The sequence below is a fragment of the Diabrotica undecimpunctata genome, chromosome 3 (genome assembly GCF_040954645.1).
Source record: "Diabrotica undecimpunctata isolate CICGRU chromosome 3, icDiaUnde3, whole genome shotgun sequence".
Lineage (NCBI taxonomy): Eukaryota > Metazoa > Arthropoda > Insecta > Coleoptera > Chrysomelidae > Diabrotica > Diabrotica undecimpunctata.
Window position 1 is genome coordinate 93,672,269 of NC_092805.1, and position 17,909 is coordinate 93,690,177.

General features: G+C 32.5%; 1 protein-coding gene across 1 annotated transcript in view; it reads left to right on the forward strand.

Annotated features, from left to right (window-relative positions):
• The first annotated feature begins 1,659 nt into the window (after nt 1–1,659).
• LOC140435815 (uncharacterized) overlaps nt 1,660–17,909 on the forward strand; it is a 65,645-nt gene continuing 49,395 nt past the window's right edge. Inside the window, exon 1 of the mRNA XM_072524532.1 lies at nt 1,660–2,001. Coding sequence (XP_072380633.1) covers nt 1,884–2,001 — 118 coding nt within the window. The 5' untranslated portion in view covers nt 1,660–1,883. The remainder of the gene's footprint in view (nt 2,002–17,909) is intronic.

Here is a 17,909-nt window from a genome sequence, read left to right on the forward strand (position 1 = left end):
ATTAAACACCGAATTAATCAGGGACGTAAAATTGTAGGATATCTGAAGTCCTTATGGTGGTATGGAGAATTAATGCAGACCTAAAGAGAAGATTGTTGGCAGTTGAAATGAATTATTTGACAAGAAGTGCTAGAATATCAAGGCAGAAAAGAAAGACCAACGAATCTATAAGAAATAACATGAATGCTACAGAAATGGTCATTGACAGAATAGAAAGAAGAGATTCAAAATGGTTTGGACACCTATTGAGAATGCCTGAATAACGTTGGCCCCAAAAACTTCACAAATGGAAGCCCCCTGGAGGAAGAAAGAAGAAGAGGTAGACCTCGACGCTAATAGAATGAAGGAATTAGAAGAGCAATGGAATCGAGAGGTTTGTAGGAGAAGCACGTCTTGGATCGGGAGGATTGGCGGAGGAGAACGGAAATACGGCGATGGCCGTCTACAAAATATATATCCAAAATGTCAAACGTCAATAAACTTATTTTAATATTTACTTATTTTAAATTTTTATCCTTACAGCGGCCCACAGTCAACTGCGCACAAGTAAGAGAGGGTGGTTTTAGTTGGTAGGCAGGATAATAGATACCTGAATCTTTGGCACTGCTATCTTTTGTACTTTAAATTAAAGTAAAACCCAAATTTTAAGGACTCAAAATGGAGGTAGCATAAAAAAATTTCAAACCCCCCCCCCCTCAGACAAATTCTGGATGCGCCACTGATGGTTTATAGTAGCTACCATAAAAGGTCGGGAGACCGGAAACGATTAAGTTTCTGTTTATGGGAGGAGTAGATATGAGATGATGATGATGCACTTGCGGAATATGCCTATTTAAAAAGTCTTAAATTTAAACTTACAGGTATGTATTGCACTGTATGACGAAGACCTCCTGAGGTCACGAGAACGGGGCGAGTTTTTGCTAAATTGAGGGAAGTTTTTGAAGATTTGCATGCACTGCTTAAAAACGTTGCGTATGCATGCGTAAAATAATATAACAACACATTTTTACCTATATTAGACAACAAGATGGGGTCCCTAATATATTGGGGCCCCCGCAAGCTCCATGCTGCGGGAGCCTCTGTTACGCCTCTGTCCACCGAGGTGCATCAACTTATTATTAATTGATTTATCCCTCTAAGTTGTTTAAATCATATTAAGATTTTGATGGAATGTTAATTTTGCTACTCTGTGTAATCGTACAAAATATTTTGAAAATATAGTAATTTATAACGGGTGTTAGGATTTCTGTCACGCTAGATTTTGGTCAAATGGTGTAAAGACTGAATGTAAAAAAACCGTCCATCTGGCGTCAAATTCGCCATTCTGGTTAAATGGGTCCTCACTTGTTTTCCACACTGTATATCCGTATAAAAGTAACGTGCAAAAAAATTTAATTATATCAAGCAGTTAATTTTGGATGTAATTTTATATAAAGTAATAACCTTTAACCTTAGGAGAAAACAAGATGTAAACTGAACCAATAACCTGGGACTTTTATTTTTAATAGATTTTTCAATTATACTTAATGTTCTGCACCATGTTATCAACAATTTCACTTGCATTGTCACATAATCCAAATCACTTCCTTAATTCCCCCCATTACAGTTCTTTCTTTTTAAATATATCGTAGAAATTCTAAAAGAAATGCAGTCTCTTCTTACACCTCACACAATAGGTATCGTCGACCTGGTTTTCGCAGAAAAGACCCTATTATTTATTTACGATTGAATTCAGTTTGTAGCAGACAAGTGAGAGCTGACTTTAGAAAAATACGCTCTGATTACTGTTCACAAAGACGACAGATCGACTGTGTGGTAAAGATTGGTTGGGTTTTTCATTTATATTTTTAGCAACTTTTGATCAAGAAATCAAGTTTTATGTGATGTATCTGCAAAAGTGGATGTTGTTTTTGTGGGCGTTAAGTTTAACGGATTTTGTTAAGGTTAGGGGAATATTAGCCGAAGATGATGATACTACTACGTTGGATGATGACATTTCCGGTAAGTTTTTGTATTTAGTTGAATACAATGTAAATATTTAATATTATTTTATTTTGAGTTATTCTATAAATCGTAGAAGTAAGTTAATTTTTATTCACAGTTTTATAGATTGTTTGCAATACTAAAAGAAATGATAAAGCAATCATCTTTCTAAATATAGTTCCATATATTTTCCACTTTTCTTTATTTATTATAGTACAATATTATTTTCCATATATTTAATATAGTACAATGTGTAATAAATACGGAATGGTCTACATTTCCCAAGAGTAATAAATTAACATTCCATGCAGTTATACACAATACTATTTCTACGACTTCGCCGAAAATTTTACAAAAATGTAGATATATGCAAAATAAAATAATTTTTTTTTATTTACAAACATTGTTGCATCTACCTCTGAGGTTATTAGCAACATATATACATATACATGAGATAATTTACTTATAAATAATAATGTTTTTTAATTATATTAATGTCTTTAAGTAATTTTACCAATTATTCAATTTGACATTTTTCTCTTGTTGATCCGATGATGTGGTTGGTCTGTCTCTGCAGCTGGTATCTTGGACACTCTACAAGTAGGAATAGTATGGCCGATTATAAGTCGGGTATGTCCTAGACGAAGTCGAGTAATAACGACTTAATGAGCTCTGTTGGAAATTTGATATGTCCACGGTTTTACATATGTTTTCACTTCGCGAAGTTTTGAAGTTGAACTGTTCCACCAAAATTGTCAACCTTCACTCTAATAAATGATTTTAAGTCATTTACCACTACATTTCTCTCTTCACTCGCTGTTTCACTGTTTGTTCCTTGTTAAGCAATGCGGTCCGCTGTTTCGTTCCCTTGAAGTCCAATGTGTGAAGGAATCCATAGAAATTGTACAGTATGGTTGCTGTTTTGTATGGTAGATGTATATATATATATATATATATATATATATATATATATATATATATATATATATATATATATATATATATATATATATATATAAGGTTCTTGAACTCCTAAGTGGAGCATAGAGCTTCAGTGAAAACGCGCCATCGGGTTCTATTTTGCGCTAAGGCCTTCACGTCATTCCAAGACTTTCCTTGGCCTCTTATCTCATCCATGATGGATCTTCTTCAAGTTTGTACTGGGCGACCTCTTTTTCTTTTCCCTTGGGGATTCCACTCTAGGGCAGTCTTTGCGATACTGGAACTATTTTTCGGAGTGTGTGACCGATCCAACTCCACTTTCTGGACTTGTAGGGTAGATAGTTCTTTTTTAATTAGGAGAGCAATTGGATATGTTGTGTAAAGCCGGTTAATGGCATTGATGGAAGTAAGAATAACGGTAATTATAAGAGCTTTGGATATATTACCGCAGTTAATATGAGTGAGAGCTTGGTAGATGGCATATAGCTCGCCGGTATGTGTGCAGTTTAAGGATGATAGTTTATATTCAAATGTAATATTTGAAGTAACGACAGCTGTCCACACTCCAGTAGATGTTTTAGAGGCATATATAGGTTTAAGATGTGTATACGTTATAGAAGTTAGAAAAGTTTTTTGATAAAGGTATTTTTATTAAGGAGTACGGAGTATCGTCTTTTCTAAATATATTTAAGGATATGTCGGATTGAGGAATGCTAACTCTTTCGTAGTATGGTGGTTTCACATTTCTATTTTCAGTTTATAAGTTTTTAAAACGATCAGTGAATATGTTGTATCTATTTGGATTATTAGCAACCGCCACCTAAGCGTTAACCTCCGATGGCGCGCCACGAAATGCTACGTACTCTCTACGCTACTTTACGGAGTTGAAGGCTGGACGTTAACAGCAGCAACTATAAAGAAGTTAGCGGTTCTAGAAATGAGGCTGTATCAACGCATACTGAGAATACCTTGGACAGACAGAGTGACCAACACAGAGGTATTAAGACGTATGGGTAAAGAGGTGGAATTGTTAACAACTGTTAAAATGAGGAAAGCGTCATACCTGGGCCATATGTTCCGTAATGATAAGTACAGTCTGCTACAGCTTATCGTGGAAGGCAAGATTGAAAGTAAAAGAGGTTTGAGCAGAAAGAAGAAATCCTGGCTGAGAGAATGGTTTCAAACACCAGAAACTGCGAATAGAATACATGCGACATAAAACAGAGAAACCTATCGTTTGATGGTCGCCAACCTTCGGTAGAAGACGGCACATAAAGAAGAAGTTGAATTGTTCGGATTAGAATTAAAGGCCAATGAATATGTGAGAGTTAAATGCATCCTTCCATATTTAAATGGTGCCTCTCCAGTTTCTGCTCTTAAACTTTCTCTTAGGCTGGTCCGGAGTGCTCCTGTGTCTATTATTAATGCCTTAGTTTGAATAACGTCAAGGTGATGTAATACAAATTCTTTGGTAAATGCATATACTATGGAACCGTAATCTATTTTAGATCTTATTAGGGTTTTATTAATATGGATTAAGCCGTTATAGTCAGCACCATAGTTTTTATTAGAGAGAGTTTTTATAATATTGATTCCATTTTGGCACGTTTTCTTAATTTGTAGTACCTATATGTTTTTTTCCATGTTATACTCGTATCGAAGATCATTCCTAAAAACTTAATGTCATCAGAGTAATTTAGGATTGTGTTATATAATTTTAGCTGTAGTTTAAACAAAATGAAATTCTATTAATGTTTTACTATATTATAAAAGACAGAATCCAATCTGCAAACCGCTGTCTATTCGCTCTGGATAAGCTCATAAAATCAAAAAATCTTACAAAAAGTTCAAAAAGTCAGACCTGTAATAACATACGGATGCGAAACGTGGACCATGACCAAAGCAAACGAAGAAAAGCTCAGACGCTTTGAACGAAAAATACTTAGAAAAATTTTCGGACCTCGCCATGACATCACCACAAACCAGTATAAGATCAGCACCAATATCGAATTAAAAGCACTCTACAATGACGCTGATATTGTCCAAGAAATTAAATCACAGCGACTAAGATGGGTGGGCCATGTGCACAGACTGCATAACGATGGACTTGTAAAACTGGTATGGGAAGAGATTCCGACAGGCAAAAGACCACTCGGACGTCCCAGAATGCGATGGAGAGATAACATCCAAGCAGATCTCCGGAAAATGAACATTTCATTTGACCCTAGGTTGATGGAAGACCAAACAAAATTGGAAAAAAGTTGTACAGTCAGCCAAGACCCACCCAGGGTTGTAGCGCTACGTGATGATGATGTTTTACTATATTATAATATAAGTAATATTGTATGCCTTTAAGACTATTTTATCGGTGATTTAGAAACTGTTTTTCAATATTTCCAAATTTTTAGATTTATTGTAGAAAATTCACTTAACCTACTATACCTACTCCAATTGGCGCCAAAAGGAGTGAGCTTTGGTTGAACCCTAAATGACTTGGTACGTCGAAGTATTTCCCAAAAATTTTCTTACGGATCTGGCAGTTGAGAGTAGTACCGCTTTCTGCATAGTCCTATAGAGATGTTCATTATGACTTGGTTGTTTTATGTTTTCTAAATCTAAAATCTCTCTACTTGGTGATCTTTTCATTATATTTATTACGCAGATTATTATTATTAGGTATCGCCACATCTATTAGTGTTGTTTGCCTAGTAAGCTTATTAATCAGTATGAGATCTGGTGTATTATATGACACTGGTTGGTCTGTGAGCACAGTTCGGCCCTATATAGTTTTTAGTTGTCGTTTTCAAGCATTCTGTCAGAGTTATATTGATAATTAGGTAGGTCGTCGGTTTGGAGAAGTTCCAGTTTGTTACCTAGTTCTTGGTGAATAGTCTTTCTAATCATTCTTTATAATCAGTACCGACAATTTTTCTTTGAAATAACATGTTCTTAAATGGCAAGTAGTAAACCACCAGTCTCGGGAAACAGCTTTCCTAATATCAAACAATAGTTTGATATTGTATTATGAATATTTTAGTGACTGATCACATTGATATGTCGCCCGTGTAGAGGTTTGTTCATCCAGGTGCGCATTTTTTCTGGCTAGACGGGAGGTTTAATTATAATCTATTATAGTCTATAATCTATGTTTATGATTAAGTAGTTTGTGATTAACAGAACTCTAAAATGACAAATTTTTTAAAAATTTTTAAATGTTTTTAAGAATAAATATTTTTCTGAAGCTATTTACTATTTATAATAAGAATTAAGCACAATTGCAGTTAAAAATAGTTACAATATTATAGTTGCAGTAGTTTGACGTTTTAATTTTTACTTTGGAAATGTTTTTTTAAAATATAAATTATACTAATTGTGTTGTTTTGTTACTTGGTAATACAAACAAAAATATGTAATTTAAGTTTATCCACCTTACTCACATTGACACTTAGCCGTCCATCTCAAACTAGATTAGCTTTAAATCATGTTTTCAATATTTTTAAGGTTTGTTCCTGGGACGACTTTATTGAAGAATAGTTTATTCGATTACTAACCAGAGAATTTTACTGTCATAATATGATTATGACAGTAAAAGTGGTTGTCTTTTCAAAGGCACATTACATGTTATGATTTTTATAATGGATAGGTAGTCTAAAATTAAAGTTAATTTCATGTAAACGATTGACCTATCCTCCAATAAAGTCGTCTCAAGAACGCACCTCAAAAAGATTGACAATATCATATAATAGTACATAAATATGACAGTAAAATATATATCTAAATTATCAATATGAATGGGGCAGATAAAATATACTCATTAGAAATTTTTTTTTGTACTATTATCTAACTAAACAAAATAATTTTTGTTTAATTTGTATTTTAAGTAGGATTTTCTAGATGGAAATCGAAACATCAAAATAAATGTATTTTTAACTAAACTTGTGGTTAATATCTATTAAAAATAGTAAATATTATGACCTAAATTAGTCAATAATGTGAAGGTTTTCTGCTCACAATTCTTTTTATACGCATGGATTTGCTTGAAACTTTGACGGCAGAAAATAGCTCAAAGATAGAAAATTTCCTCTGGGAGTGGTTACCACCTCAACTCAAATGTGGAAAAAATTTTTGAGAAAACAATTGTTTTATTCGTGAGTTATTCGTGACTAAACGTTCACAAATAACATGTCAAAAAAACATGTTTTAAACGATTTTTCGCGAATAACACAAACATTCAGAAAACGTTTGGATATAAAATGAAGCTTATAAAACAAAAAGATTCGTAGAGGGACTGTCATATTGGCAGGGAGTGAATATTTTCAGCTTCGAATAAAAAGTGTTTTTGTTGGTTTTTGCTAACTATTGAAAACAGGTTTGTTACTTAAATTAAAGTTAAAGTGATTTTCTAACTAGAGAGAAGAAAAATTGTAAGTACAGTTTTTAGTCAATCCATATAAACCATTTAAAACATAACACATTGGCATAAAAAAAGGATCCATTTTTATTTTTTAAAAAGCTGATTAGTCAATCTAATTGTCAAAAATCAGTAGTGGCTCTTACTCTAAAACTTGCCAGTGAAGAAAATAAAAATAAAAAATGGATATAAACTTAGAAACTAACACAGCAGTCACCAAACAATTATCAATATCTTCATCAACTTCATCTACAACATCTTTAACATTAACCTACTCCAATGCCGTTAGCAATTCAATTTAATATCTAACGAATAAGCAATTGTTTAATAATCAGTACCAGATATAAAAATACAGGAATATATAACAACAATAAAAATTTTAGAACAAACCAAAAAATATCATCTTCTAGAATCTGCAACAACAGGGTATGCATTTACCTTAGTAACACTACAATCGTAGAAAATTTACTACAGAATCACAAATCCGTTTCAGATTAGAAGTTAAGTTACTCCTGTTAGTCGACTAGTGATATCAAATTGCTCCAGCATTCCAAACACTATAATCGAAGGACAGCTCAAAAAATTGGAGCTTATTACAGTTTTCAAAGTAACTTTCTCTAAAGTTGGCATACCCAATCCGAATATAGTCATATATTAAGCTTAAGGCGTCAAGTATTTGTTGCCTCAAAAATTATTCCTATCCCAAATTCTCTCATTCTTCAATATCTCATGGCAATACCCCACAATACCCCTTACATAATCTATCTCTTTAGCTGGTCTAAATTGTTCTAAATGTAATACCATAGGATATAAAGTCCTGTACTACTAAAAATTGTACTACCAAATTAACCAATAAGAAAAATCCTAAGCAACTATCTCAGCCTAGTAATGTGAACATATTTGAAAGAGAAAATAATCGAATAACTCAAAACTCCGTTACAAGAGAAATCACAAAGCCTATTAGAATCACATACCGTCGCTGAGGAAGTATTGGATCAACCTTTTGTCACACCAAAGAAGGACCAAAAGAGAGAGACCAAAATAAAGAGCCAAAAACCTCGTAGAAAAAATATCGCAACCAGCAAAAATTTATATATATAATAATATAATAATAATTTATATATATATATATATATATATATATATATAAATATTTAAAGAAGAAACACTAAAATTAAATTTAAACAGATTTTAAACAGTCATTTTTTTTGAAAACTCATATAAACATAAACATAACGACTTTATTAGCTTGGTTAAAACGTATACAGATCATGTTAACGACTTCTTAGGAATAATAGCAGATGGAACGTGCTATAATGTGCGTTTCATTGCGGGATAAGATCCCAAACCGCCAGCTACGATGAAGATCAGGAGTGGCTTATGCTGTAGAGAGAATAGCAACAATGAAGTGAAACTGGGCATTTTACGTGGCTCGAATGATTACAAACAAATGAACAAACAGATTAGCCAAGCGGATACTGGAATTCAGATCAAAAGATAATGCCTACCGAAGCAAAGGTCGTTCACCAATACATTGGACTGAGGATCTAAAACGTTATAGGAATTATATGCAAGAGGCACAAGATCGTAACAGATGGATATTTTTGAGGGAAATCTATGTCCAGCAGTGGCAAGTGAATGATGATTAAATCAATAAATTAAATAGTCTCTATTACAAGACCAATTTAAAAAGACTTTTTAGTTAGACAATATATTTTATTGTTGTGACCAAGGGAAAGCCAAATCATGAGATTTTGGCACTTTTAATGAGAACTCATCACGTAGTGCCAGAAGCTACACTAAAGCAAAAAGGTACGTACACTGTGTGACGTTAAACTAAGTAAAGTTCGCTAAAATATTTGAAAATACCTATATCTTCCAAAAACAAATTTCTGTAATTTGTTTTATAGAGGAAGCCATATTATGCACCAGGAAGCATAACATAGACTTAGATACATGGTGAGTAAAAATTCTGCACCGGTTGCATGATATTATATCACGTTTACAATAAAAAAATCTTCTTAATACTATTATTTTTGTAAATTTCTATTTTCTTGTGTATTAACTTTAGTGATCATTTAACTTGCGTAAAGAATGTTAATGTATGATGGACCATTTATTATACTAAGAACATATTTGAAAACTGATAATTATTTTTTCATTCATCATTACAAAACACTTGCAAGGTTTATGGGAACCAGATCGATTGAATTAGATAAATTATGGTAAATATAATGAAATTTTCTTAATAGAAGATAAAACATCTTTGATGGTATCTTAATTTAGACACAAGCCACAGCGCATTTTTTTACCAGTGCTATTGCCAACACAATTGGTTTAATTTCACAAATACAGTTACGTACAACTTTAAAAACATTGTTTATTACCATTAAAGCTCATATAAATATTTAGTTCTCAATTACAGTTGATTTTTCCTAACAATATGAAAGAATCTGTAAATATTAAAAACCTAAAACTAAATAATATGCTACCAACAAATTTCTTTTTATTTTTCATTATCATCTTTCTCTTTTTTTTTGTCTGCCGTTCTTTCATCTTTTTGTTTTTTTATTTTTTTCTTGTATTTCTTTTTCTGCTTTACTTTTATTACAGGGTATAGATATGGACAAGGCGAAAAGCTCGGATTTTGATGTTTAATTTTTAAGACAATTTGTAAAAACAAAATAAGCTCAGAATAAATATAAATAGTAAATGTGTCTTTATACCATTATTATAAAAATATTTTTACTTATTTCGAATATATAATTTAATTTAATTTTCGGGACAGCGAGACGTCCCGCAGACACGGGACGGGGCAGTGAAAATAGCTGAGGGATGGGACGCGGAACGGGACAAATGGAAAAGTGCGGGACGGACAAGAGTCTGTCCAGGGTCCGGCTGTCCCGCGTGAAGCCTTAGTTAGGATAGCCATGCTGATTGCCAACATCCGGAATAGATAGGCGTATGAAGTGAAGTATGACATATTATCAGAAATACCGCAATTAAAATACTTGTAAAAACATCTTGGTAGTGGTAAAACAAAGTTCAAGATAAACTAAAAAAAATCCACAAGGAAACTAAGTTCCTGTGTTTGGCTGTATACCATATATTAAAAATTTTGAATAAAATCCTTTATAAAAAGGTATATAAAAAACCCAGTTGGGCTATGTTAAATTGGCAAAACGTTTTCGGAATAAGTATTCCATCATCAGTACCAAGTTAATACATGGATGTAGCCACTAAATATGGGGTTACAAACCCTTTAAAAATTGCTAATTTAAATTTAGTTTACATAATGTCTGTTTTACAATTTAGATGGTAAAGTTACCGTTGGATTGGTAACATGGTGACATATGACTCTGCAATAAGTTGCAAGTCCTGAGACGGTATGTCTACGAGGACTTCAATAAAGCAACTTAGTTGCTTTATTGAAGTCCTCGTAGACATACCGTCTCAGGACTTGCAACTTATTGCAGAGTCATATGTCACCATGTTACCAATCCAACGGTAACTTTACCATCTAAATTGTAAAACAGACATTATGTAAACTAAATTTAAATTAGCAATTTTTAAAGGGTTTGTAACCCCATATTTAGTGGCTACATCCATGTATTAACTTGGTACTGATGATGGAATACTTATTCCGAAAACGTTTTGCCAATTTAACATAGCCCAACTGGGTTTTTTATATACCTTTTTATAAAGGATTTTATTCAAAACTAAAAAAAAGGAAAACTACCTATATAAAAAATGGAAGAAATGTACAGACATCAGCACAACATGGTTCCTAAAAGGAAGCGACACTAGCTGTAGAAAACGCTAAAGCAGAATTACAGTAGCATGAATATGATACTTGATATTAAATATGGCGCAAAAAAGATTGATAAAACAACCAAACATAAAGCAAATAAAGTAAAAGTTTATTTTTTGGGACGACAATAATAAAATACCAGAAGACAAAAAATATACAAAGGGTCACAGAATTAACATACCTGGGATCTCTGGGAAAATAATGGAGACATATGAAATTAGACATATTTACCAGAAAAACTAAATGCCGGGTCTATAAACCCTTGATAGACCAGTGCTCACCTAAGATTTAAAAACCAGGATAGTAACAAAATTGGACGAATTGCAATGGCAATATTTGAAAGAAATGTTTTTTAAAAACGTATATGCGAAAGTGGCATTTAGTCATTTCGAATTGTATCAAGTTTATGATACAATGGTACAAACTCTATCAATAGAAACATTAATAATAGAACTAAAGGAAGAACTTAAACAAATCAAATGGGATATAGACGGTATAAGTTAAGTTAGGCGTCGAAGAGAAGACCAAACAATACTTACGTCTGGAAATATGTTCCATTTCAAAGGAAACGAAGAGTCATCTGTCAGAGTAGTTGGTTTTTTAATTCATAAAACATGGACAGCAAACATAATAACAATAAAAAGTGTATGTACCACAATTGTTTACTTTATTATTTAATTAATTCCAACTTAAAATTATACAGACTTACGCACCAACTACGAGCCACTCAGATGAGGAAGTTGATCAATTTTATAAGTATATTAAAGCAGCTATACAAACTTCAAAAACCCATTATACAACTATTATTGGACTTTAAACAAAATGAGGCAAATACGCCATGGGAAACTTTGGATTTGGTGAGAGAAATAAGAAAAGTAACAGGTTTCTTGACTTCTTACATCAGGGGAATTTCTTTGTGACGAGCTCATTCTTCAGAAAGAAACCCCAACGTTAGTGGACATAAAAGTCCAAACCAAAGAACAAAAAATGAGATTGATTTTATAATATCAAATCTCAAAAGATTTTAGGATAGTTTAAAATGTAACAGTATTGAATAAATTTTCAACAGGGAGTGACCATAGATACATTAGAGCAAAGACCACTTTACACATTGAAGTCGAAATAAGAAAAATGATCTTTAAAAAGGAGAGCTAGAGATAGATATTCCCAGAAGATGTTACAGTTTATGAATAAAATATTAAGACTAGTTTGGCTACACATGACTTAAAGAATATCAGCATCAATGAAATGAACAATAATATTATTCAAACATTGAAAAAAACTGAAAATTTCATTGGAAGAAAAAACATCCACAGAAATGAAATGAACAAGGGCAAATCATTGAGGATCGAGATCAAATTATGAACACTATATAGAGTTTTTCTCCATATAAAGAACAAGCAATGTATCCGCAGTGGATCATTATAAAATATAATTAATTAGGGATAGAAAATTATATCGGACATAATATACAGTAAAGTTCGAAGGTCAGTGCAATAAATGAAAAACAAGTCCCCCGAAGGCGATCAAATAATGGCAGATATCTTGAAAGTGGCTGGAAAAGATTATTGCAGGTCCTTGCCAAACTCCTATAATAAAAAAATGTTATAGAAAAATTGTGCTAAATATAATAAACCACTAGCTTTAATATTTGTGAATCATGAAAAGGCCTTTGACAAACATAACATAAATCAACAAAAAATGTGCCTTGCCAGAATGCCGAATTCTGGAAAAAGGAATTACTATTTTAATGGAAATAAGCCACAATTGAAGTTTATTGACGTTTTAATTTCTTATTAGAAATTTTTTTGTATTATTATGTAACAAAACAAAATGATTTGTTTAATTTGTATTTTAAGTACGATTTTCTAGGTGGAAAGCAAAACATCAAAATAAATGTATTTTTAACTAAATTTGTGGTTAATTTCTATTAAAAATAGTAACTATTATGATCTAAATTAGTCAAGGATATGAAGGTTTTCTGCTCAGAATTCATTTTATATGCATGGATTTCCTTAAACATTTGACGGTAGATAAATAGCTCAAAGATCGAAATATACCCTATGCCAATATGTGCTTTTCGTCTGGGGGTGGTTACCACCCACCCCAACTCAAGGGTGGAAAAAGTTTATAAAAAAAAACTATGTTATTCGTTAGAATAGTGAATTTTAAGAAAAAAATATGTAATTTTTCGCAACGTTAATATTTTTTGAGTTATTATATAGTAATATATTAACAGAAAACTGTTTTTATATAAAATAAAGCTTGTATAACAAAAAGATTCGTTGAGGGGCTGCCAAAATATTTTATTGAGGGAACTGCCAATAATTTCAGCTCCGAATAAAAAGTGTTTTTTGTTGGGTTATGGCAGGCAAATATTAAAAAAGGTTTGATACTAAGACTGAAATTAAAGTGATTTTCTAACTAGAGAGAAGAAAAAGTGTAAGTTCAGTTTTTATTCAATCCATATAAACCATTTGAAACATATCGTATTGGCATAAACAAAGGATCGATTTTTATTTTTTAAAAAGCCGATAAGTCAAACCAACTAACACAGCAGTCACCAAACAATCATCAACATCTTTAACATAAACTTCATCTACAAAATCTCTAACATTAACCTACTCCAATGCCGTATGCAATTTCAATTTAATATCTTATTATTAAGAAATCATTTAATGTAATTACTATTTTAATGGGAATAAGCTATAATTGAAGTTTAAAATAAGTTTATTGACGTTTCAATTTCCACTTCAGAAATCGTTCTCCCAATAACTAGCGTTAAAGTAAGTGATCGTCAAACTCAGAAATTTCCGATACAATGTAAAGTGCGTCAGGGGAACACCATATCACCGAAACTGTTTACTGCGCTTTTGGAATATATATGTGAATGACCGTATAGGACTGACCGTTTTGGAATATATATGTTAATGAAATATATACTGACCGACAATGACAAAAACCTAATGTAGATGAGGACAAAAAACTTTAAAATCAGTTCTACTTTAACTTCTACTACTAACTAACAAGATCCATATACCAGGGAAAGGTCTATAAATACCTAGGTCACGAGATTCGCATGGGAAAAGATAACCAAACCGTTGAGCTTCTCCTTCGTATAGGACTGACTTGGATAGTCTTTGGCAAGTTGAACCATATTTTTAAATCTTCCGACATATTAATATACCTTAAAAGAAAAAAATTTAATCAGTGTCATTATTATTTTAAGGCGAATAGGCCACAACTGAAGTTTAAAATAAGTTTATTGACGTTTCAATTTCCACTTCGGAAATCATTCTCAAAATAAAAACATTAATATATTAAACAAAATTTGTTTAACCACTATTAATAAGTCAGTTACATATCGAGGATATGTCATTTACGTTTTTTAAATGGACGTGTACAAACTCATCACTTTATAGCCCCCCATAAAATTATTAGACCTTTCGAGATATAGTAAACTGATCACCGCCAACCTTTGGAGATAGGTAAATTGCTTCAAAATAGATATTAATATCGATTTTTTTAAGGTGTGGCCTATTTGACGTATTTGCCAATTTAAACGGTTTTGAGATCTAAAAATTCAGTTGCATAAGTTTTCGATAGTAACTTTATAATGAAAATATTTATGAGTATGTGCTGTTTCTGTTTATACCGGAAATAGTACTCAACTTATTACCTAATTAGACATCTATTTATTATGACAGAATGAATCAAAATGCTTGACTCGAAGAAACATTGTCCTATGAAAACAGGATAGGTACATGTAAACTATGCAGTTTTATGTACACCATTGTTCAGTATTGTAGAAGCATAGATAAAAAAGTGGGGATATTCGGATGAGAATGGTAAAAATGGTTGGAAAAATGGAAATGAAAGGATTCGCATGGATTTGTGGTGAAATGTATATGGCTAGACTGGGATGCCCAAACATTTAAAGAAAAAAGAGACTAATCGGCCATTTTCATAAATTAAGGGAGGTTAGGGATATCCGCATGAAATCGTTGACGAAACAATCGCCTACTCGTTCTGAGTCCAAAAATGGCCAGCCAAATAAGTGGTGCAGCCACTTGCCGTTGGAATCTCCCCTCTTGTAAGTGGTTACCAAACCAAGTTTTTGGATTTTGCGAAACCAACTTTGAGTCAAGTGAAATACTCGTATACACCCAATTCGGTTCACACATGGTCGAACGGCAATTACGAAATCGGCCACAAGACTTAATGGACTTAAAATGACACCAACTTCTTGGAAGAAACAAATTAATTGAGTAATCATAACCCATTTAATAATCTATGGATGGTAAATAATTGCAAGAAAAATTTTGGATCGTATTGAAATGTACTATCCAAGTAATATGCCTCTGCTTTCGCCAAGTATCGTAAATTCTCAAGAATGCCAAAAACATTAATATTTTGTTACTAATTGTTATCCAACACAAAACATTTATCAAGGTTCGTCTTTAGATTCAATTGTTGAATTGCTTGATGAACTTTCCCATTGTCGTGGGTACAGGTGACATAAAAGGAAAACGATCGTTGCTCATATTTCTCCGAATACAAAAGATGCCTGTTACCATGTGTTCTTTAAAAGAAGAAGTTGCAATCTTTTGGTGAATGATTTTTGATGGCTTCTCCGATAAGTCCTCTTGAGCTTCCATCTTAAATATGTTGCTGATGACTTGACGGCTTAGTTTTCGAAGGTCGCTTACGTGATTATGTCTCAAAACGCAGTGCAGAACATTTTCCACAATTATTAAAGTAATTATACGTAATAGAACAAAAGTAAAAGATGCTGTCGAACTGGCAGTTAAACTGAAATGGTAATGAGCTGGACATAACGAACGTCTTACGGATGGCCGATGGAATAAAGATATCGGGAATTGGCGGCTATATGAAGCCAAAAGACCGAGAGAGAGACGAGGAAGACCGCAAATGCGATGGAGCGACGATATTAAAAGAACTGCAGGGCCAATGTGGAAACGTCTTACAAACAACAGAGATGAATGGCGGGAATTAGGAAAACCCTATATTCGGCAATCCAAATAGAGAAAAGGGCTTAAAAGTAATTATAGAAATATAAACACATATTGGTCATTTTCAGACAACTGGACTTTATTCCATAAATTAAAATCTTCTTTAGTTTTAAAATTTTAATAAGCTCTTGGCATATTTTTACGTTTCATGTGAAAAATTACTTGAATGAATTAAAAAAAAAATCCATTTGTGGTTAAGTCAAAAAAATATTTGGATCTTCAGCTGGTAATGTTAAACTTATTATAAGAATACAATTGCAATTCTACACAGAAATTAGTTATTTATACTAAATGATTTTCCAATCCTGGCAGTTTGAATTTTTATTAAAAATATCTAGCAAAAGAAATGTAGTATGAGTATTTCTTAACAAACTTTAAAGAACGATATTGGCATACATTTGTATTTAGATTTAAACCTCTAAATATGCAGGGTGTTTGACTCTACCACCGTTCACGAAACACGAAAATTGTGTTAAGTAAGAAAAATAGCGAAGTTCTCTAGAATTAAGTGGTCTATCACCAAAAATTATTTTCGGCTATACAAAATGTTGCATGTGACATGATTTAGGTAGTTTTAATAGAACACCATCTTCAGTATTACACCGATTTGCACTTATTATTATTACCGTACTTTTCTCAAATGGATAATGCATAAGTAACATACAAATTTTATATACATACTTTGGTTTGTATCTAACAGTTTTGTAAATATTAATTTTCTTATTTTTATTGCAGTTTCACAAAAGCAATTCGATTTTAGAGTCTTTTGCAATTTAAATTTGAAATTATTGATATGTATCATTTTTCGTCCGCGTTGGCTCAAAACGTAATGAGCAGCTCACTATAAATGTTAAGAGAACAAGGGCAAATGAAGAGAAATTTTTCTTTTCGTATAGTTTTAGAACTTTTCGTATAGGAACGGCAACGCTGCGGTCAAGCGTATGAAGTGCAATTGGCTTGCTCCTGCATTAAACCCGAAAATCGAGAGGTGCAGAGTGAAATAATTGTGTCAAAGCAGCAATAAGTGTGTGTAAAGTTACAACGCGTATCGCAGTGGGAATAAACCGACAGTAAGTGGCTAATTATTAACAATAATAAGCAAAATCAGTTGTTCCGATACGAACAGTTTCTGTTGTTTAATTTAGCGATAAGAGCAAAGGAACTAATTCGACCTCGGGATTCTGACCGGTAGAAAAGCGGTGTTACCGTAATGCAAAAATAGTAAAGAATTTAAAGAGAACAGAAATATACAATTTATTGTGAAGAAAACTAACTGTAGCTTAATAGAAGACCGATCGATAAAAGCAAGACTTACGACGGGTTGACCGGGGTCTACTTTTTACGCGATTGGGTAGTTGAACTGAGCCAATATCACTAGCACAATTAGAAAGCAATGAGTAGTGAAGACGAGTACACCACGGATGAGGGCAAAAGAAGGAAAAGCTCACAAACATTTGGTTTTGGAAAGTGTGCAAAAACTAAAAGATCTCCAGACATGAAAGAGAAGAAAGAAGATAACTCAGGAAAAATAATGGATATGATCCAAGGCTTGCAACGATTTATAGAAGCAGAAATAAAGGAAATAAAACAAGAACAAAAAAATGTCTAACAGAAATTCAAGAGCTGAAAAAGAAAAATACGCAAATCAGGAAAGAAAATCAAGAGATCCAGAAAGATCTTATACAAGCAATGGACAGAATTGAAAGACTTGAGAACGAGAAAAGAAGAA